Source organism: Zingiber officinale, chromosome 10B (genome assembly GCF_018446385.1).
Source record: "Zingiber officinale cultivar Zhangliang chromosome 10B, Zo_v1.1, whole genome shotgun sequence".
Lineage (NCBI taxonomy): Eukaryota > Viridiplantae > Streptophyta > Magnoliopsida > Zingiberales > Zingiberaceae > Zingiber > Zingiber officinale.
Window position 1 is genome coordinate 46297502 of NC_056005.1, and position 24017 is coordinate 46321518.

General features: G+C 39.0%; 1 protein-coding gene and 1 pseudogene across 4 annotated transcripts in view; one reads left to right on the top strand and one right to left on the bottom strand.

Annotated features, from left to right (window-relative positions):
• The window catches only part of LOC122028707 (methyltransferase-like protein 23), a 28615-nt gene extending 7429 nt beyond the window's left edge, over positions 1-21186 (top strand). The window contains exons 4-9 of one of the 4 annotated variants that reach the window (XR_006124922.1): positions 4591-4641; positions 4727-4820; positions 4905-4989; positions 5066-5228; positions 20474-20549; positions 20885-21182. Coding sequence is in view for 2 of the 4 variants with exons in the window: in XM_042587564.1 (XP_042443498.1) it covers positions 4591-4641; positions 4727-4820; positions 4905-4989; positions 5066-5222 (387 nt within the window). In the remaining 2 variants the exon portion in view is untranslated. Of the gene's footprint in view, positions 1-4590; positions 4642-4726; positions 4821-4904; positions 4990-5065; positions 5229-19385; positions 20179-20473 lie in introns of those variants that run through there. The other 3 variants (XR_006124921.1, XM_042587564.1, XM_042587563.1) reach the window with 3 other exon arrangements.
• LOC122029121 lies at positions 19324-23483 on the bottom strand (annotated as a pseudogene).
• Between the last annotated feature and the right edge of the window lie 534 nt (positions 23484-24017).

A 24017-nucleotide genomic window follows, 5' to 3' on the forward strand; every position in this document is an offset into this window, starting at 1 on the left:
AGAAGATCCCCGATCCCGATTAGTTGCTGCGGCTTCCGGAGTGCGGAATAGGGCCCGATGGAATGCAACGGTGGCCTGAGGTGCTTCCGCTCGGCCGCCTGATGCTGATGTTGCTTGCTGCTCTGCCCGCTCGGCTTGTGACTTTTGTCTCTGTTCCTTAAGCTTGGCGGCTCGTCTCTCGATTTTTAACGTTGGAGCTCGACGGTCTTCCGCTCGGAGGGTTTATAGACGTCGGCTCGTCTCTCGATTTTTAACGCCGACTTCCGCTTCGGAGGGTTTATAGGCACTCGCCTCTCGATTTTAACGTCCGAGCTCGGCGGTCTTCCCGGAGGGTTTATAGGCGCGCTCGCCTCTCAATTTTAACGTCGGAGCTCGGCGGTCTTCCGCTCGGAGGGTTATACGCCGGCTCCTCTCTCGATTTTTAACGTCGGAGCTCGGCGGTCTTCCGCTCGGAGGGTTTATAGCCGGCTCGCCTCTCAATTTTAACGTCGGAGCTCGGCGGTCTTCCGCCGGAGGGTTTATAGCGCCGCTCGTCTCTCGATTTTTAACGTCGGGCTCTCGGCGGTCTTCGCTCGGAGGGTTTATGCTCGTCTCTCGATTTTTAACGTCGGAGCTCGACGGTCTTCGCTCGGAGGGTTTATAGACGCAGCTCGTCTCTCGATTTTAACGTCGGAGCTCGCGTTCCCCGCTCGGAGGGTTTATAGACGCCGGCTCGTCTCTTGATTTTTAACGTCGGAGCTCGACGGTGTTCCGCTCGGAGGGTTTATAGACGCCAGCTCATCTCTCAATTTTTAACCTCGGAGCTCGACAGTCTTCCGCTCGGAGGGTTTATAGATGCTGGCTCGTCTCTCGATTTTTAACGTCGGAGCTCGACGGTCTTCCGCTCGGATGGTTTATAGTCGCCGGCTCGACTCTCGATTTTTTACGTCGGAGCTCGACAGCCTTTAAGGCTAATTTTAACACTGATGTCATACGCCCTACCGAGCGGCGAGGGTCTTCGTCTTCGATGACTTGGCTCGGATAATTTTTACGTCCGGCCGATCGGCCCGGGGTCTTCGACATTGAGTCGGTGCTTCAGATCTTATACATCATGGAGATAGGCCACTCGGTAGATAATGCCAATTGCGTTTAACATTTTGCTTCCTGCATTTCAAATATACAGCCACACGGAAAATATACAGCACACATTATATTGGTGCACCTTTCACCCTGCCCCGGAAAGGTTGGAGATAATTTGCGCTTCATGGTTGATCTAAGTCCCAATCCATCTTCATCCGCTCGGCGGTGCTCCCCCTTGAATGCCGGTTGGATCATTGTCTCGGGGGAGGCGTCCGCTCGGGGGGCTTTCCCTTTTTTGCTATCCCGTCTGGGCACTTCATCTGAAGATGATCCTCGATCACGATTAGTGGCTGCGGCTTCAGGAGGAGTGCGGAATAGGGCTCGATGAAATGGAGTTGTGGCAGTCGGTGCTTCCGCTCGGCCCCCTGATGCTGATGTCGTTTGTTGCTCAGCCGCTCGGCTTGTGCATTCGCTCTCTGTTGCTTCACGAGCTTAGCTGCTCTTGCCTTGATTAGAGCGTCGGGCTTCTTCGCGGAGAGCGTCACCGTGTGCGGTTGTCCAGCTTTGTCCATTGCTTCCGATCGGATGCAGGAGCGTTCCCATAGACGGCGCCAAATTGATCCTGTCCGAAAGCTGAATCAACGGACGCTGGGCACGTGGCGCTCTCCAGCCGCTGGCGTAGATCTCGGCGTCGCGCGGACCTCCGTGAACCTGCGAAAGTCGGGCGGGAAGGGTTCCGCGACGACCCTCCGTCTCGAGTTAAGTGGCTCGGCAAAGAGTGGCTCAAAATCGTGAGAACGCGTACCTCGGTGAAGGATGAGGCCTTTATAGGCGGTGGAGAAGCGAGTGCACATATACGAGGTGTACACGTGTCCTTAGCCCATACCCCAGATACATGTCCTTAGCCCATACCTCCTACTGCTACAGTCCAAGCATGTCTTGATGGGACAGTGGAACCCCTTGTCGTAAGATTGGAGTACGCTAAACTAGAACATGCCCGTCGGAAAAGATGTCCTTGTCCTTTTCCCTTGCGGCGTCTGTCCCTCGCCTTTACGTCCGTGGGATCATATAGTGGTCTACTGGGAGATTCTCGATAATGTGCTTTGTGGAGATTATATGCTACCTCGTGTCTTCGACCAAGCGTGTCCTCCGCTCGGCCACGATCTGTGCCGTAGCGCCGGGCCCGGCTTCTGTTGGGCGCCACGATCGATTAGACCGTCGGTCGGTAGGGCGTTCGACCCACCCATCTCCGGTCGGCCGCCTGGCCCTTTGACTTCCACGTGGCGTTGACTCCCCAGAACGGGGGTCCCCTGTTCTTACCGCCGGATCAAATAGAAAGAAAATATATACAATTCCTAGAATTAAGTGGTGGAAGTTAAAGGATGGGAAGCAACATATATTTAAAGAGAAAGTAGAAGTACAAGCATTAGGTGAAATATACGATGACTCTAATACAACATAGGATAAGATGGTATCAAAGTTGAAAATAGTAGCTAAGAGTGTCCTCGGTGAGTCAAAGGGGCATGCACCGCTAAGTAAAGAATCTTGGTGGTGGAATGAGAAAGTACAAGAGAAAGTGAAGGAAAAACGAACGCTTATAAGGAATTATATATTTGTAAGAATGAGGAAAATTTAAAAAATATACAATAGCCGGGAAAAAGGCTAAGAAAGTAGTGAATGAAGCAAAGTGAAACTTTTGAACGATTATATCAAAAATTAGATACAAAAGAAAGGAAAAGAGACATCATAGAATAGCTAAAGTGAGAGAAAGGAAGACAAGAGATCTTATTGAAATAAAAAGTATTAAAGATGAATATAATAGGGTACTAGTAAACGATAGAGAAATAAAAGAGCGGTGGAAGAAGTATTTTTATCAACTTTTTAATGAAGGTTCAGGTGACCAACTTAACTTAGATAATTTAAGTAGGTCAAATGAATATAGAAATTTATATTTTTATTGTAGAATTCAAACTTCAGAAGTAGAACAAGCTTTAAATAAGATACACAATGGAAAAACTATTAGACTAGATGATATTCCGATAGAGGTATGAAAGTGTCTAGAGAAGCAAGGCATTGAATGACTTCCAAAATTATTTAACATGATATTGAAAATAAAAAAAAAATGTCTGATAATACTCTAGTTCCCTTATATAAGAATAAGGGAGACGTATAAAATTGTGCAAACTATAGGGTATTAAACTAATGAGTCATACTATGAAACTTTGGGAAAAAGTAATAGAAAAAGATTAAAGAAGGAGACCATAGTGACTGAAAATCAATTTGGGTTCATGCGGAAGGTTGATGATAGAAGCTATACATCTTCTTAGGCAATTAATTGAAAAATATCGGGAGCAAAAACAAGATCTACACATGATATTCATTGACTTAGAAAAGGCGTATGATAGAGTCCCAAGAGAAATTATATAGAGAATTTTAGAAAAGAGAGGTGTTAGCGTAACATATATTGAACTAATTAAGGATATGTATGAGGATGTAACGACGAGAGTAAAGACTTCAGGTAAAACATGACATTTCAATAAAGATAGGGTTACATCAAGGATCGGCTCTAAGTCCTATCTTTTACATTAATTGGATTTAACTCACACATTATTCAAGACCACGATCTGCAGTGCATGTTGTTTCGAGATGATATTATTTGGTAGATGAGACACGTGAAGGAGTAAATGCTAAGCTAGAATTTTGGAGGGAAACACTAGAAGGGAAAGGTTTAAGCTTAGTAGATTAAGGCAGAATATATGGAATTTAAGTTTAACAATATTAGAAGTAATGAAACAATTATTAAGATAGGAGAGGACGAGTTGCTTGAACAGAGAGATTTAAATATTTAGGATCGTTTTAAAATGATGGAGGATTGAGAGAGATGTCTTCATAGAATACAAGCAGGATGAGTGAAATGGAGGGGAGCGTCGAATGTATGTGACCGTAAAGTACCTCTTAAACTTAAAGGTAAGTTCTATAGAACCTGATTAGACCTGCTATGTTATATGGAGTGAATGTTGAGCTATGACTCGAGCACATGAGCAGAAGATGAGAGTTGCAGAGATGAGGATGTTAAGGTGGATGTGTGGACATACGAGGATGGACAAAATAAGAAATGAGAGCATTAGAGAGAAAGTAGGAGTTGCATCTATTGAGGAAAAACTCAGAGAGACACGTTTAAGATGGTACGGACATATACTTAGACGACCAATAAATGCTCCAGTTAGGCGATGTGAAAGTATGATAAACATGCATATAAAACGAGGAAGAGGAAGACCAAAAAAGACTTGGTTAGCAATAATAAAACGAGATAAAATTTATTTAAATATAGATGATGATATAATAGGAGATAGAGCTCAATGACGTAAAAGGATTCATACAGCCGACCCCACCTAGTGGGAAAAGGCTTAGTTGTTGTTGTTGTTGTTCTTTGTGTTAATATATCAAGACTATTCTTATTGTTTTTCTGTAACCAGTTAGTTGTCATGTGTGTCACATTGTCTTTATAGTTATGACAGTTTGCTCTTCCAGGTGCTAGAGAATATGAAAAGGATCTGCGATCTCAATAAACTCAACTGTGAAGTAAAGTGTGATCTCTTAATCTTCATCCTTGCATGCACAATTAGCTCCTTGTTTTTCTATCCATTATTTTTCACATGTCTATTAGATTATTGGCCTCACCTGGGGAGAATGGGATGAGTCCGTGTTTAATCTTCACCCTCAGATAATGCTTGGAGCTGATGTGCTCTATGATTCATCTGGTATTATATATTTGACCACTCAAAAATATTTTTTTAAATTTTTGCTCAAGATTATTTAAATACAGATTGCAATGTGTTATGTAGATTTTGATGATCTCTTTGCTACTGTGGCCTTTCTTCTGCACAGTTGTCCTGAATCAGTGTTTATAACAACATACCAAGATAGAAGGTAAAATTGCTTCTCCAACTGGTGTTGATCAACAGCTAAATTTTTGCGTTACTAATGCTCTTTACTTGTTTGACAGTGGTCATCACTTGATCGAATTTTTGATGGTGAAGTGGGGATTGAAATGCTCAAAACTTCTGGATGGCTACTCTTGCATCCCACCGCAAAAAGTTTGTGGCATGCCAGGAATCATTCATTTGGTTGAAATAGTGCTGAATAACCAGGATTCATCATAATTCCAGGTAGTAGATCAAGGTGATTCTTACTTGTAACAATTATGCTTTCCTCTAACCTCATTGATATGAACCCTTTCATATACCATGCTTAACATAATGCATGTGGGAGAACAAGTATCATTTGGAATTGTATTATTCTCTAAAGTATACAAGTTTGGAATGCTCAATATTTTTCAATACTAATCAAATCATGCAGTCCTATACAAAGTTCCCAAACCAGTATCTTAGTCCATAAATCAACATCACTCGGGCAAATATGTTCATGGATGGGTAGAGTATGAGCATACTTTTTATTATAAGGTATTTGGAAGCAAGTTGTCGCTTTGATGAAGGTGGATTTTGTACAAAATACCTTGACGAAGTTGGTATTTTGTACAAAATAAGTATCAATAGTTTTATCAACTTGGTAAAGTTCCACCTTTAGAAGCATACTTCAGCTTGATCTCATGAACTTTGCTTTCTAGAATTAAATTTATGGAACACTTTGCCTACTGCAGAAGGATGCCTATGTAGAAAATTCAAATAAAATTCATAGCAATACAAATCACAGTTTACTATAAATCTAAAACGAAATCCAATATTAGGAGAACTCATACAACGATCAAGCTTTATGCCACTGGGTGGGGTCGGCTATATAGATCATTTTACGCCATTGAACTCTCTCTCCTACTATATTAATATCTATACTTATATAAATTTTATCTTGTTTTATTGTTGCTTACCAAGTTTTTTTTGATCTTATTACAAATAAACACTAAGAAAATTTGAAGATTTAACAATTAAGAAAATTTGTTAAAGATAAAATAAAGCCCTATACAAGTCTATTATATAATAAAATTTCTCAATTTTTGATATTTTTTAACTGGAACACTGCTATCACCAATGTATTTATTACTCGAGATTTCATAAACAGATATCTATTATAGATCACTATTGTAAATCTTGACCCATCTTAAGTCGGCCTCTGATCTGATCCTTTGCATGAGGACATTTTGTCCTAGCATAACGATCCTTTACATGAGAGAAGCCAGACACCCAATCAGGCATTTTTTACCCGTTGCGAATTGACCTCAAGACCTATTGGAGCAACCGCTCATACAAGTACCAACTGTGTCAACTTGTGGGGGTTACTTAAGACAAGTATGAGCTGAAGTGATATGATCTTGAAAGATATAGAACTAACTAATATCAAAATTGGATCATAATCCCATCCACCTTAAATCCTAACTCTAGATCTTTCCGGACTCAAAATGATTTGACCTCTCTTCCAATCTTTCCTGTATAGGTTCTTTTCGTGAAGTAAAAAACAAGACCAGTGCAGTGGAAAATGAAGTACACATTTCGGTTACTTAGTTCGAAGCTTAGGTCGACTCTTACTCCAAGATCCGCGATCCTTGATTGTACCGTTGGGCAATTCACTAAAATCTTTCTTTCCAAAACTTTCAGAAAGAAGCAATACGTACAATGGAAGATGTAAGATAGTAACAACCTACTATCTTACTAGAAAATAAGTACAATATAAATTAATAAAAATTATACCGACAGAAGAATAACGGTGCAGCTTGTCGTCACTTCTTGGAGTAGTAGCTTGCCTATGAAGATGTAGTAGTAGCACGAACAACAGTTTTATACACGGATCAACAGGAAACAAATTACTCAGCCTCGGACCTAGAGCTCCACTTTTATAAGAATCGTTACCGTTCGATCGACTGAACCCACTCCCTTCCTTCGTTGAGATATGATCTTGGGCATTAATGATATTTAATGGTTTGGTCGATTGATCACCTTGTTCGGTCGACCGAACGGTGAACATTCTCCGTTCGTCGAGATTCTTCATTAATGAGTCTTTAATGTGATGATTGTTCGGTTGACAGATCAGCCAAGCTTCCATCTTTACTTCTGATCGATCTGATCTGTACCACATCATCAAGGTTCGGTCGACCAATCCTCTAGTTCGGTCGACCGATCAGGCTTCGATCGGGCTCTGCTCTGCTTTGCTTTGGTCTGAACTAGTTTTTGGTCTGAGTTAGCCTTGTTTGGTCATTAGATCGACCGATTAAGTCGCTCCCTACAAAACAGAGTTAGACAATTTCCTGCAAAACAAATGTGAGGACAGTAATAAGATGTATGAGTAGTAATAGATAGTAACACTGTCTTGATCTCAATTTGGAAACCTTCCCGATTTCTTCAGTTGGATCAGCGACCTAGGGTATGTTCCTTTCTGGAACTCGATCTCACTATCGCTCCCTCCAGTTGCTTACCTCAACCTACCTGTCAAACTTTGGTCCTCCAGATCTATTTGGACTTTACCGCTTAGCATCAGATCGGCACACCAGGACTTTCCTTCGATTTACGGTCCTCCAGACTTATCGAGCTTCTTTGCCAAGTGTCGGATCCTCTCGACCCACTTGGGCTTCCTACCTGGCTTCTACGACCTGCTAAGACTTTCCCTAGGTTAAGTAAACAGTCTGTACACTCATTTAACTTGTTAGATCACAACAAAATTTAACTTGAACTTTTGACAACATCAAAATTCAGGTTTGATTCTAATGCACCTTGCACCAATAATCTCCTCCTTTTTGATGTTTGACAACCAAGGTTCACAGTTAAGTTAATATATGCAAACATATAAGTAAACAAATATTTTTAATTTAACTCTCCCCCTGAGTCAAATAACTTCCCCTAAATTGACTATCTCTCACCCTTTGACACAGATCAAAAATAGGGAAAACAAGTGTGAAACATAAGAAGTGGAGTTTAGCTAGAAATTTGAAATTAAAATTTCCAAAAGATAAGTCAATTAAAAATCTTTGAAAGTTTTCAAAAGATAAGGTTTGAAGAAGTTTAAAAGCATAAGTATAAAATTTAAGTTTTTAAAACAAGGAAATATTTGAGATAAATAAGTGTAATTTTTTGAAATTCTCTAAAGAAAAGCCTTTGAGAAGTATTAAAAAGTTCTAAAAAATATTGAAAAAATTTGATAGGGATAAATATAAGAAAGATAAATGTGAATTTTTTTTTTGAAAAGATAAATTTAATTTTGAAAATAGTATTAAAGGATAATTTTTTAAAAAAAAATAAAGGCGATGAGAGTAAATTTGAAAGTTTGAAAAAAGGTAAAAAATTTGAGAGGAAAAATTTATTAAAGAATAATTTTAAAAATTTAAATTTTGAAAAGAAAATTTGTTTAAAAAAATGGATAAGGACAAATTAAGTTTGAAGCTCCCCCTAAAATTGATAATTACCTAAAAGTTTAAGCATGATTTTAAAAACTAGAAAAATGTTCGACCTTTATACTTAGCTGACTACCACAAGATAGTGTTGGGACCGAAAAGTAACTAGAGTGGGGGGGGGGGGGGGGGGAATAGCTCGTCGCGATCTTCGTGATCGGCGTTGCTTGTTTCTTCAAAGATGTGCAGCGGAAAATACAAAGAAACAAAATACAACGCTAACAAATGGATTTTACTTGGTATCCACCTCACAAGAGGTGACTAATCCAAGGATCCACACACTCCTCTACGGTAACTACCGAAGGCGGAAAAGCCTTTACAAACTCTCAATACAAGAAGAAAGGAAAGGATATGAAATACAAGCAAAAGGTTACAATAAACCCTAACCCTAACTTCTCTTCTTGCTTTTGATCCGCCTCTTGACTCGGAAGAACCTCCAAGAATCTTCAAGAACTGGCGATCTGAACTTAAGAGAGAGCTGTGGAGTCGCTGGTCAAGATCTGAGATGAATACCGTAAGCCTTTTTAAAGGAAACGCTCGCCTGCAGCTAAATACGATGCCAATGGTCGGATCCCGATCGATTGGATTGCTCCCAATCGATCGGGGAGGCTTTGGATCGATCAACCGTCAATCGGCGCCCCTTGCTCTGGAATAGCACGGATTGATCGATCGATCGAGCTTATCGCAAGACCAGCTCCCAATCGATCCACTGATCGATTGGGACCTCTGGATCGATCCACCGATCGATCCAAAGGGGTTATGTTCACGGGGACTCACCCGATCGATCGGCCGATCGATTGGGCATGATCCAATCGATCGGCTGATTGATCCAAATCTGCTGGATCGATCGGCTGATCGATCCAGAGCTGCTGGATTAATCAGCTGATCAATCCAGATCTTGGTTTTCGCCCAAAACCAAGTCCAAAGCCCCCTAAACCAACATCTAGTCAACCATGACTTGTTGGTACATAAAACTTAGCATCCGGTCACCCTTGACCTGCTAGGACTCCATCACCAAGTGTCCGGTCATCCTTGCCCACTTCTTTTCTTCCGTCACCAAATGTCCGATCTTTTACCCACTTGGACTTTTCTTCTTCTGCCAAGTATCCGGTCAATCCCTTTGACCTACTTGGACTTTCCAATACTAGATGTCTGATCAGCCTTGATCCATCTGGATTTCTCCGTGCCAAGTATCCAGTCAATCCCTTTGACCTACTTGGACTTCCACCAGATGTCTGGTCAACCTTGACCCATCTGTATTTCCTTCACCTCTCAAGTGGTCAACCTTGACCAAACGGGAATTATATCAACAATCTACCCAAATGAACACCTGCACCTGCATTGTCCATATCATCGAAGTCTTGTATTGTCAAACGTCGAAACCCAAACCAAGACTCAAGCTTGGTCAACCTTAACCTGAGGGATATTGTACCAACAATCTCCCCCTTTTTGATGTTTGACAATACCACATTTAAGTTAAGCTAATCCCATAGCCTCAACCTCCTTCATGCCACTAGGTAATGAAAGCATAAGATAAACCCCTTCATTCTCCTCCTAAGAGGGCAAATTCCCTCTAGGTAATGAAGTCCTAACTTAAACCCTTCATTCCCCCCCTATTGACACACATCAACAAATGCCCCATCTTTGACAAACTCTCCCCCTGAAGAATTGCTCATCGTTGTTCACAACTTCACTCGTTGTGATCAACATGATAATGAAAGTCTTATACCCTTCATTATCCTTAACCCTACATTCTCCCATTAATGTAGTCAAATGCCCATCCTTGAGCATTTTTAACTTAAACCACTTGAACAATGAGGATATCCACTCCCTATTAAAGTTCAAACGCTCAACCTTGAGCATATTCTGAAAAGAAGGTTAACCACCTTCCAAGGTTCATGAAAAAAATAATTTTCATGTCTTTAAAGAGTCTCTCCCCCTAAAGACATGGTGGTAACTTCTGTCATTGCACCAACAATGACTTGGAATCCCTAAACCTTTAGGAAACCCAATAGTTAGAAGTTTTGAGGTTCATAAATTCAATAATGAAATTAAACCTCAACCTAAACTTCAATTTAGTCTTCCTCAACCAATCCATCCTTGTCTTCAACATGAAAACACCCTTTTTATGTATATAAATGTATTTTGAGGGGTTAGGAATGGTTTCCTAGACTAAACTTGGTTTGGAATGCCGAAATCAGGCTTTCCCAGCCAAAATCAGCATCTTCAATCGATTGGAGTTGGGTCCCAATCGATTGAACTGTCTTGAATCGATCCACTGATCGATTCAGCCAGTCTGGATCGATCCACTGATCGATTCAGCAAGCTTCTGCTCGCGAGATTTGCCTTCTCAATCGATCGCCGGATCGATTGAGGCACTCCAATCGATCGGGTGATCGATTGGAGTTCTGATAGTTGCTGAAATTTCATTTCAGTCAACTTCAGAAACCCCTAGAAAATTCTACAAAAATCCAAAAATTGTGAAAATTTGTGTAGACATTATTTAGGGCATATATTATCATGGAAAAATAGTTTTCTAAGAAAATACTTCATATTTTTTTTAAAGATTGACATAAACTAGAGAACTTGCAAAAACTTTAGTATTTTTCTCTAGTTTGTGCTCAACTATTCAATGATGATCACTATCAAAAGATAGTCTTCATCAACGTTTTCCAAAAACATTTTAAAATGATTTTCAAAACCAATATCCCATCATGTTCCTTGGGCTTAATGCACATGACTTGTACATTAGCTTTCCCAATGATGGGAAAACACATAGCTATGTGTTTTGATGAACTTAAAACTCAAAAGAATACACTAAATCAACATCTTGAGTTTTGTTCATCATCCTAACATCTCACTTGTATCTAATGTGCACTAAAACACATACAAGTCACCTTATTGGTCTTTGTGAGATGTAAAGTTTGGTTTTGCCCTAATCTAGGGATCATGCATATCTATCTAGGCATTTTTGAATAATAAACATCCACCAAGGATGTTACTTGTTAATTAATGTCATTTGTCCTTAAATGTAAGGAATTAGAAATTAATGCATGAAATGATATGGCATACATCAAAATGAAATATTTCTCAAAAGAAATTTCCTATAACTATATGATGTATGGATGACATGATATGGTATTTTTGTGTTTTTCATAATAAAACATGAATGCAAAAGTAAATAAATATGATGTCATGGCATTTGATGGGCAAGCAAAGCGTGACAAGTTAACATAGATAAAATACCTAGATTACCTACCTAAGTATACTTAACCCTTAGCTAACTTAAAAATTTAAGCCTTAGATTATCCATTATTTTCCAAGAAAATGTCAAAAACCAAATTTGATATTTCTTTTGTTTTTCTAATTTGTGCCAATTTAAATTAAGCATATTCCTCAAATTTTGGCACACTTTACCCTTTTAAAGAGTAATCAATTGAGTTAAGGCTTAAATTTACCTTTAACTTCCTAAGAACATACCAAAAACCCAACTTGGTAGTTCTTATGATTTTCTCAAGTTGTGTCATTTAAAATTTCATTCAATTTCTCAAGTATGACACATTTTACTCTTTCCAAGAGTAAACCCTTTATCCTTTTCATTTTCAAAGGTTAATAATAACCTTGAAAATGCTTCTTGAGTGTCAACTTCATCATGATTGGGTTAACTACCCTTCCACTTAGAGTTGACACTCTCTAACCCATCTATGGGGTAGAGAAGATGCTCCTAGGAACCCAAAACCTATTGGTGCTCCTTGGATGCTTTAGGTACTCACTAGGGATAACTTCCCTAGATACCTTCCTAATGACCTTGTTTAGCTTCTTAGAAGCCTTGGTCACATTTTCTAGGTCAACTCTAGGGTTTGCCTCCCTTGTGACCTTCTTTGTCACTCTCTTGGACTTCTTAGAAGTCTTAGTCACATTTGTTGCAACAATACTCTTAGGGATGACCTCCCTAGTATTTTTGGCTTGTCCACTAGGCCTAGAGTTGGTTCCATAGCTATACGGAACCCTATGGTAAGTAGGTACATCCTTTTTAATTTTAGGTTTGTATCCCAAACCTCTATGACCCTTGAATGACCCTTGTTGTCCTAAACTTAGATTTTGCTCATTTTGTCTTTTAAGGATATTTTCCATCCTTTTTAGGGACTTTTCTAGTTTGTCAAGTCTTGACCTCAAGACTTGATTTTCCAACACTAAGTCCTTAGTTTTTGGTTTTTTATTAAGTCCATGAGCATTTTGGTTTCTAGGCTTGTAGCTAAAATCCTTAATGTTATTTCCTAGACTTTTACCTACCTTCCTCGTCCTAGGTTTGGTAGTCTTAGCATGGAGAGCCACATGATTTTTTTTAATAACATCATGCTTTCTATTCTTATGGTAAATAACATTAAAATGATATAAATTTGTACTATCATGCTTTTTATCATTATTTAAAGGAGCAGGCTCAATAAATGTTACCTTCCTTTTTACCTTGGAGGCTCCCCCTTAGTTAAACTTCCTCCTTGAGCCTTGACCGCTTTCTTCCCCTTGGGGCATTGACTCCGATAATGTCCCTTTTGATTGCAAGAGAAGCACACAATGTGCTCCTTGCTCTTCTTTGTTTCGGGAGCGGTCTCCTTGGGCTTCTCCTTGCCCTTTCGTGCCACTTGGCCCTTCTTCTTGGCCAATTTGGGGCACTTGCTCTTGTAGTGCCCGTGTTCCCTACACTCAAAACATATAATATGATTTTTATTATTAATTGACACACTTATACCTTCATGTGTAGGGATGACACTTTCTCCTTTGGATCTGGAGGTAGAGGCTTCCTCTTGATCCGCAAATGATTTTCCTCCCATTGATTCAACTTGACTTGTGGAGCTGGAAGCTTCTTCTTCTCTTGACTCAGATGTAGAGGCTTCTCCTTCTTCTTGATCCGGCGTCACCAAAGATTGCTCCCCTTCAATCCTAGAGGTGGAGACTTCCTCATCCTCATCTTCTACATAGAACAAGAAGTATGCTCCCTTCTTGCCTTCTTCATTGCATTCCTTTGAAGATGAAGCTTCTTGGACTTCCTCTTCTTCGGAAGTTGAGCATCTCTCAACTTCGGAATCCTCCTTCTCTTGGTCTTGCTTCAATGAGTCGCCCCCTTTAGATTTTTCTTGGATTTGTACAGTGGAGGAGATTTCATGAATTGCTGCCAATTTGCTCCAAAGCTCCTTGGCATCCTTGAATTCTCCAACTTGTTCCAAGATGTTGCTTGGCAATAGATTGACCAAAAGGTTGGTCACTTTGTCATTGGCCTCACATCTTTGGACTTGTTCTTGGCTCCATTTGCTTTTCTTGAGAATTTTTCCCTTGGAGTTTGTTGGAGCCTCAAAACCTTCCATGAGAGCAAACCATTGCTCTACCTCTACCATCAAGAAATTCTCGATCCTTGATCTCCAAAGATCGAAGCTCATCATTGTGAATGGTTGAGGCACCCTCGTATCGAATCCAAGTCCGTCTTGGAATTTCATTTGAAGTTGAACCTTTTGATGAAGTCTTCGACTTGTAGAATTGCTTCAACTTCTACACCCTCTAGCTTGTTGACCCTTCCGGCGATGATTCCGGTGAAGAGCGGCCTCGCTCTGATACCACTTGTTGGGACCGAAAAGTAGCTAGAGGGGGGGGGGGGGGTGAATAGCTCGTCGCGATCTTCGTGATCGGCGTTGCTTGTTTCTTCAAAGATGTGCAGCGGAAAATACAAAGAAACAAAATACAACGCTAACAAATGGATTTTACTTGGTATCCACCTCACAAGAGTTGAGTAATCCAAGGATCCACACACTCACGCACCCTCCACTAGGAAACACACTCCTCTACGGTAACTACCGAAGGCGGAGAAGCCTTTACAAACTCTCAATACAAGAAGAAAGGAAAGGATATGAAATACAAGCAAAAGCTTACAATAAACCCTAACCCTAACTTCTCTTCTTGCTTTTGATCCGCCTCTTGACTTGGAAGAACCTCCAAGAATCTTCAAGAACTGGCGATCTGAACTTGAGAGAGAGCTGTGGAGTCGCTGGTCAAGATCTGAGATGAATACCGTAAGCCTTTTTAAAGGAAACACTCGCCTGCAGCTAAATACGACGCCAACGGTCGGATCCCGATCGATTGGATTGCTCCCAATCGATCGGGGAGGCTTTGGATCGATCAACCGATCGATCCAGAGCGCCTCTGTGCTTTCTGGAATAGCCTGGATCGATCGGCTGATCGATCCAAGGCTTATCGCGCACAAACAGCAGCTCCCAATCGATCCACTGATCGATTGGGACCTCTGGATCGATCCACCGATCGATCCAAAGGGGTTATGTTCACGGGGACTCACCCGATCGATCGGTCGATCGATTGGGCATGATCCAATCGATCGGCTGATCGATCCAAATCTGCTGGATCGATCGGCTGATCGATCCATATCTGCTGGATCAATCCAGATCTTAGTTTTTGCCCAAAACCAAGTCCAAAGCCCCCTAAACCAACATCTAGTCAACCATGACTTGTTGGTACATAAAACCTAGCATCCGGTCACCCTTGACCTGCTAGGACTCCATCACCAAGTGTCCGGTCAATCCCTTTGACCCACTTGGATTTTTCTCCTTCTGCCAAGTATCCGGTCAATCCCTTTGACCTACTTGGACTTTCCAATACCAGATGTCTGATCAGCCTTGATCCATCTGGATTTCTCCGTGCCAAGTATGCAGTCAATCCCTTTGACCTACTTGGACTTCCACTAGATGTCTGGTCAATTTTGACCCATCTGTATTTCCTTCACCTCTCAAGTGGTCAACTTTGACCAAACGGGAATTGTATCAACAATCTACCCAAATGAACACCTACACCTGCATTGTCCATATCATCGAAGTCTTGTATTGACCAAGACTCAAGCTTGGTCAACCAGGTCAATCTTAACCTGAGGGATATTGCACCAACAGATAGTAGCTGCTAATTCAGGTTGGTCAATTTGAGCTTTTGATTCTAACTAGTTTGTTAGTAGCTAGATTACTAAAATTGATCAATATATTTTGTTTAAAGTTCAGATTTATAGCGATGCACTGACATGAACATTTGAAATCTTAGGCTAAGTCCTAAGCATCCCATACCGTTTTATGTTTCATAATACACAAGCAAGGTATCCTACTGTGCTTATGAGATGCTGGCTGTTAAAACTATAGGAACATGTAATTCTACGGTAAAGCCTAGGCTATTCCACAAAGATAAAATATTTTAAACTCAGTTTTGAAAATAAATTTTGAAAGGGGAATTTTAAAAATAATTTTGAAAAACTACTAATTAATGTGTTAAGAGTTAAAGAACAGTATTCTATAAAACATATTTCTAATTGTCTTCTTAAGTTACTAAATTCAGTTTAAGGTAAAGGTTTGCTAAATATGTCAGCTAAGTTAGATTTTGATTCAATATAATTAAGTTCAATATTTTCATTAAAGATATGATCCCTAACGAAGTGATGTTTAACTTCTATGTGTTTAGTTCTAGAGTGATGTACTGGATTTTTAGTTAGATTTATAGAACTTATATTATCAATGTAGGTTATTACATTTTTATAATCTAGATTAAAATCTTTTAAAATATGGGACATCCATAACAATTGAGCTACACATTCGCCCGTTGCTATGTATTCGACTTCAGTAGTAGATAAGGCAATACAATGTTGCTTTATGCTAAACCAACTAACTAAAGAAGATCCTAGTAATTGACAACCTCTATTTGTACTTTTTCTATGTAACTTGCAACCGACATAATCTGAATCAGAATAGTCAATTAATTCAAAATGTGATGTTCTAGATTATCACATTCCTAAATTAATGGTTCTTTTTAGATATTTAATTTTACGTTTTAGATTTTCATAATTAGATTTAATATTTGAATTAAAGTTTTAAAGTTAAGTTTTAATTTTTTTTATTTAAAATTGAAGTTAAGTTAAATTAATTTAGATTTTAAAATTTTAATTTAAAATTAATTTAAGTTCTGTTTTAGTTATATTGATTTTAGATGTAATTAAGTTTTAATTAGGTTTTAAAATTAAATTATGTTAGTTTGCTTTGATTAAATTTTTAATTAACTTTTTAGGTTTAATTTTGAGATTTTAATTAATTTTGAGGTTAAGTTTAAATTAATAATTTTAGATTTAAAATTTTAAGTTAATAACTTTAGTTTAATTTAAGTTAATAGTTTTAATTTAATTTTATAAGATAATAGTTTTAATTTAATTTTTTAAGTTAATAATTTTAGTTAAGTTTGAGTTTTATTTTTAATAATTTTAAGTTGAGTTCTAAGTTAGATTAATTTATTTTTTAATATTAAATTATGTTTTCATTATTTTTTTAAGTTGAATTTAGTTAAGTTGACTTTGGATTTAAGTTTTAATTATTTTTCAAATTTAACTTTGAGTTAAGTTTAAATTAATTTTAGATTTAGGTTTGAATTAATTAATTTATTATTTAAGTTATGTTTTAATTTTAGATTTAATTAAATTTTAATTAATTTTTATAACTTAAACTTGATATTACGTTAAGTTCAATCAAGTTTTATTAAAATTTATTAAAATTTATTAAAAAGGTTGTTTAATCCATGTTAGATTCAAACTTAGCTTTGGGTTAATCAAGCAAGATTATTAAGGATAAGTTTTCAGTTCAATGACGAGCCATATGACCTTCTTGTGTATCAACGGTGGACCACTTACTGAATATTTTTTAAAATAGTCCTGCCCAAAAAACTTAATACTAAGTTTTAGTCTTAACTAGCACATGTTTGGCTGGGGTAGCTTCGATCATATCACTAAGTCTAGTGCACCAGGTAGAATACACAAGATTCAGTCTAGACATGTCTTTGACAAAACTTCCTTCACGTACTATTATTCCAATCTATTCTAATGCTATGTTTTTAAGGTTTAGTAAACCTTTGTAACTAACCATTCTAAGCTAAGCAGAAAAGTAAACCTAATCCTAAGCATGCAAAATAAGTTAATCAAGTTAGTTGAACAGTCTTTCTATTTGCTCCCTAGCTTAGATATGGTCTATCTAAGTAATGAATTTGACTTTTAGGGATAAAATATTGGTTTGGTTTGATTGGTTTAGTTAAATATTTTTTAGGGACCCATGCTTGGACTTGATTTCTAACATTTTGACTGATTAGAGATGGATACGGTTTGTTGGTTTTCTTTGGGTTATAGCCAAGTCCCAATTTGTTGTACACGGCTTGTTAACACCCAAGTACCATATTTAGACACTTGGATCCCAGCTCGAACTTTTTCAACGTTTTCTTGAGTTACTCGATTTGACATTTCAAGTTAGAATTTTCTTCCTCAAGCTTTGCAACTTGAGTTGAAGTTCCAACTTGAACTTGGTTAATCGAGTTACTCAAGTTAACTTGCTCCTTAAGATAATCAATTTCCTTAAGTAGTAAGTTATTTTGTTTTTCAATTTTTGTTAATTTTTTAAACAGACATTTAACTACTTTAAGTAAATTCGACTTGGAATAAAAAGTTACCATATCGAGACCTTCGAAAACAGATACAAATCCATGGCTTCTCTCGGACTTGGTGTTGGTCTTGGACTGTATTCTTTCTCGGACTTGGAATCTTCGTTTCTTGCCATAAGGGCAAGATGACTTGAGTCCTTCGGTTCTTCCGCATCGGACTCCTCGGAGGATGACTCGTCCCACGTCGCTTTGAGGGCCATCTTTCTTGTTGATTTTGGATTTTCCTCCTTCTGGTTAGGGCATTCCTTTATAAGATGCCCTTTCTTGTTGCAGCCATAACAAATCATTTCTGATTTGTTTTGCATCTGGTTGATTGGTGTCTTCTTGGTACTCCTTTTGAATTTCTTCCTTGTTAGTAGTTTTCAAACCATGTCGACCAGCTCTTCTTCATTGGTTGAGTTTGAGTCAGACTCACTTTCTGGTTCCTTCTTGGCTTTGGTCTTGATTTCTTTGCTTGATCCTACATACAAAGCAATCCCTTTCTCGACTTGACTCAAGTTAGACGGTTCATGTAATTCTAATTCACAAAATAGTTCATCTAATTTAAGAATTGAAATATTCCTTGAAACTTTGTATGCATCTACTATTGATGCCCACAAAGTATTTCTCGGGAAGGCGTTTAATGCGTACCTTATCGTGTCGCGATTCTCCAGATTGTGTTCGATTAGATGTAGGCCGTTGAGAATATCTTTCAGTCGAGTGTGTAGTTGTGTGACCGTCTCTCCGGGAAGTATTTTAATATTAAATAAATTATTTAATAATAAATCTATTTTGTTTACCTTAGATTCGTTGGTTCCTTCGTGCAGCTTCACCAGATGATCCCAGAGTTCTTTAGCATTTTCGTAGGGCCCAACTCGATTCAATTCTTCCATCGTTAGGCCGCACTGAATGGTGTTGATTGCTTTGTAGTTTAGTTGCGTCTTCTTGATCATCGGAGGGGTCCAGTCTTCTGGTTCTACCGGCTTTCCATCTATCATCGAGGGAGTGTATCCTTTGAGTCTATGGTGAACCAGAGCTCGATGTCAGACTTGAGGCAGCACTCTATTCTGTTTTTCCAGTAGCTGAAGTTCTCTCCTTTAAACAAAGGAGGGCGAACGGTGCTATACTCTTATTGGTAGGAGTTTGACATCTTTGCTATCAAAGAAAAAAAGAAAAGAAGATTTCCAAGACTCTCGTCTTGGGATTAGTAGTGTGGGATAAAGAATTTAGAAAGGAAAAAAAATCTTTTTAAGAAGAAAAGAATTTTTTAAAAAAAATTGCTCGAAAAACGATTAAGTATTTTCAGAGCTACAGGCTCTGATACCAGAGTGAGGCTTAAAAATTTTTTAGTTCATGCCACAGAGTGAGTGATCAATTTGTTAGATTTGTTCTTTTAACTTAGAGTTGTGTTCTGATAGCGGTTGTGCCTTTTCAACTGCAGTTTTGGTTCTTGGCGCATGGCAACTCCCTATAATGAAGCTACCGCACAAGCCGTCTGGATTGCGAAAGCTTGCAAAAGCAATTTCATCGATAACCTTCTTCCCTGGGCACTTCAAATGAGCCATTTGCCTACTATCTTGGACAGATTGGACCTGAGTATGCTTTGAGATAGGCTGTCCAGGGTAATACTGAGAGAAGAAGGTGCAAATATTGTCCCTCTACACTGTCATGATAACTATTTCTCTAGCGTTCCTCCACTCTCCTCGAAGACGATCATAAGGTTGTCTTTGGGCTTCAACTAGGATCGTGGAACATGATACCTGAGATGACAAGAATGCAGCCAGTGGTTCGTCTTTAATCCTCATGGTATTGTCCAACATGTGATGTTGAAGTACCGTCTAATTACTTACACTGATTGTGAAGGGTCTCCTAGAGGATTCTGGTAGGAAACCCAATAACGACCAATGCTCTGGCCATTGATCCACACCATTCCCTTACCCATTGATGTCATATCCAGTGCAATAGGGTCCATTCCTGAAGGAGCATCAAAGTATCTCTGGAAATCAGTGATTTGGGTTACTTCCAACTATGCTACTAGGTAAGTTTATTCCTTGCATGGGTTAATGTTCCTTGTACCATGTGATTTGCATATGATTCTGAGCCTCTGTCCGCTGAACACTTATTGCTCCTTCCTCATTGAATATTTCTAATTTCTCTCCGACTAACCCAACCTGTGACAGGTTGAATTAATGTCGGCTTTTAAATTTCATAAATCTGAAATGGGATTATGTATATATTAGAAAGCATTAGAACTTGGTGCCCCCATCCAGTGCGTGACAAATCCAAGGTTCCTGTATTGAGACCTTGGATAACAACAGTATGAACACCTGCAATTCTGGTCTCCTAATACGATCCACTATCCTGAAAACAAAAAAACCCCTTAATGTTAGTCTGTTTTTACAAGTGAAACAAAAAAGCTAAACTGATCTTAGTTCAGGGAATAAGTTATTTTGTGTTATTGTTCTTTCTTGATACCGGCATTCCCACTGTCAAACCCAAGAGAGCTATGTGGTTGTTTCCTCTTGTTAGATTGATTGGTTGATGGAAGACAACTTTTCTCAATGTTGGTACCATGTTTGGAAGCTGAAAGATGCAGATGAACCAGGTAATTTTTTTAAAGGCTCAATTGACTTGTTGTGAAAGGAATGCCTTCGAGTTTGGTTTCTGAAAACAATTTTAAACTTATACTGAAGAAATGGTACCTATGTATCTTCTGTTTACAAAATCATGCATCGCATGTCCAAGGTTTGAGACTAGCAGTACAGGGCGGATGCTATGTCCCCTGGGCAAGGCATCTTGTTCTAAATGGACGCTGCAATGATTAAAATTTTGAACGTGTGTAGATTGTCATATCAATCTACTCCATTACTTAACTGGAAAATCAAAGTGAATGATATGATCTAGTATTCTTAGTTCCCTTTTCTTTTTTCATGCACTCAGAGAAGACGACATTTGTTTACCATGGATTCTAGCTCGACTAGATTTTCCCAACATGAAGATGCTCACCTTGTGGTGTACCAAAGGTAATCACTGGTGTCCTTGGTCGTGTCTAGCAGTTCTAAGGTTTCTCTGGCTATAACATGAGTATCCCGCATTTGAGGAATATGTTCCATGTATATTTGCCATTGATTGTTCTTTCTTGGCTCATTGGGTACGTGAAACTTCCTCGAGTTATGCTGACAAGTTACCTGTTCAAATTCCACACATTTAGTGTATCTTCAATGTGCCCAAGTGTGTCGAACAATATTACGCCATGGAATATATTTGTTACATATATGTATTTGGTAGATTTCCTTACCTTCTGAGTATTGTAAGCCACAGTTTTACAGTCTGCGAGAATGCTGATGGATCATCGAGGCAAGAAGTAATTTTCACCTCTGAAGTTTACAGTGTCATCTGTATTTCAGTTGGTAGTTGTGAGGGCAGCACAAGCCTTCATGTCAGGATTCTCATATGTCCAAGCCTGCGTTTGTGTTAGCCAAAGAGAATCACACTCGATCTAGTACATCATGCCAACTGTTTTTTAAGATTTATAGAGGTCGACTAATTGTTTAGAGACAGTTTTATTCAGTTACATAGCTACTGTTAATTGCTACCTCAAAGCCCTTGCCATAGTTTTGGAAAGAAGTACCTCCCCATAGCAAAGCTTTACTGCATGATCTCAAAGAATGGTGCAAGTCATTTAAGTGTCCATATTTCAGCTCTTTATGCAAGCCTGAAGATCAGTTCCCACAATCTGAGTTTTATTATGACGCAGGTTAAAAAAAACCAAGGTCCAAGATATTATAGATCTCACCAAATTCATCTAAAGGAGCTTCATCGTAGTAGCGAGTCATTACGAAAGAACTGGTCCTTCCAAAATTGGTTCTCCCATGGTACTAAAAGTGTGAAAATATCGTGTCATGACAAATTTGTGCCTAATCCAAACATTTGAGAGAATTGCTAAGCGATGCGAACAAAAAAGAAAAATACCATGTAGTAGTTTATGAGCGTCCCATTCCTCGAGAAGAACCGGGCAACGGCAAATGCAAGATCCTCTGCAGATCTTTGGGACGGCAGGTCACTGAAAACTCTATCTGAAACCACCAAGATATACCTTAAGCAGAGAAAATCTAACTGAGAAAAAGAACACTGCAATAAAGAAGTGTTGTAAATCTACATCGAGTACTATATCATTCATATCTAAGGCTATTGATTATCTTGCTTACTGAGCAGTCCAATTCTCTGCCACAGGAAGGGCTTTGTTTGACTGTTGGAACGGTTGAATATATCTCCGCAGTTCCTTCCATTGCACGCACTAATCTGTATCCATCAGCATTGCAAAACATGCATGTATTTGAGTTCATGCCATTTAAGTTAATTAACTCGACTCGATGTTCCAAGATCATCACTTAGAAACTGTCAGGATAAGACAGGCGATACGAGGCCATCGAGTTCGAGGCTTACCACTGCACCAGGAGCATTCTCTCCTTGCACATCGCCCATGGCACCCCAGTATGGAGACCCTCCGCCATGTTGCCTGTCCACTGAACATCTCTTTCCACCCTCTGTATGCGTTAGCCACATTAGTGTACTCATTCTCGATCTATCACTCAAAAGCTTCCACAAATCAAGAGCAGAAAATATAGTTACGAAAGGAATTTAAAAGACTTTAGCAAACCTGAGGGAGGATGATGGGGCCCCCCTCAGAGGCGTAGAGCTTCTCCTTCTTCATCATGTTCACAATCATCGCCACGAACTTAGCCATGTACGACTGCATGCACACACAAGTGTGAAACTGTCAGCTATGCTCATCGCCCTTGCTTAGCAGATCAAGTTGCTCCACACTAATTCAACTACCACCTTGAAGGTTGGATTATCCGTCCGGAAGGTGATGTTTTGTATCTCCCTCAACCATAAAGGAAATCCTCGGCAGTCCATTAGAAAAGCAAACTGCATGTGGATGAGCAACAGATAGAAGTCAAAGAAGAAACCCTAAAACCAGAGCAAGTCAAGTACCTATTCGCCTCGATGTAAGGACCTATTCGCAGTATCACGAACATACCCTGCTTCTGGACCGATTTGATAAATCCAACCAAATCGAAATTCCCTTGGAAATTGTACTGCGGGTGAGCCATTCTTACTGCACTCAACCAGTTTCCAGGCTTAAAAAAAAAAAAGGAGAGAAACTGAGTCGTACCTTCCCTTCCACGGGCTCATGAATGTTCCAGAATACGTAAGTTTCGATAGTGTTCAACCCACCGTGCTTGGCTTCCGCAATGAGTCGAGGCCACATCTGATCCATGGAACCAAATTAAAGAAGTCGGCATGTTTCATGCAGTCGATCGATATCTCGAATGGAATAGTGAAGTGTACGTACCGCAGGGGTGCTTCTTGGGTAATGGATGGAACCGGAGAAGATGAGTTGTCTCCTTCCGTTTATGATCAGCGAGCAGCCGTCGGAAGTCACTTCATGCTTGGCGCTGTCAGCCTTGCGAGCTGATACTGTTTGGCTCAGAATTAGGATGGAGAACAAGAGTTTGATTGCAGATGCTGCCATGGTCTCCGGAAACCGAGCGTGGAGGGAATGGCCTTATAAAGTGTGGGTGGCGATGAAGAAGCGAATAGAAAGGAGTGCTTACTAAATTTGTCTTTCCCTAGTTGTATGTGTTTGTCTGCATGGGGATTGATCGTCGTCGGGGGTCCAAAGACGTCACATTTTTTTTTAAAAACAATAATAATAATTGTAATTTTCTTGATGAATTTAATATATAATTTAAGATTTTAAAAATTCTATATGAGAAAACTAAGTTCTTTTAAATATTAGCTTCGTTCAATGCTATATGTTTATATTCATTGTTTTTGGAAATTGAATATTTAAGAAAATAAAAAATAAATAAATAAATACTGAAACACACGTTCTTGATTTAGCTTAACTAGTGTAAGTTAAAAAAAAAATCTTTTTATATTAAGATATGATGTTTATTTCAGAAGGAAACAGAAAAAATGTGCTCTTGTTTGAGTTGTTCATTTAAGTTGATCAAATTATAACAAGTTATGAAGTTACTATATTAGGATCCGTCCGAGTTAGAGG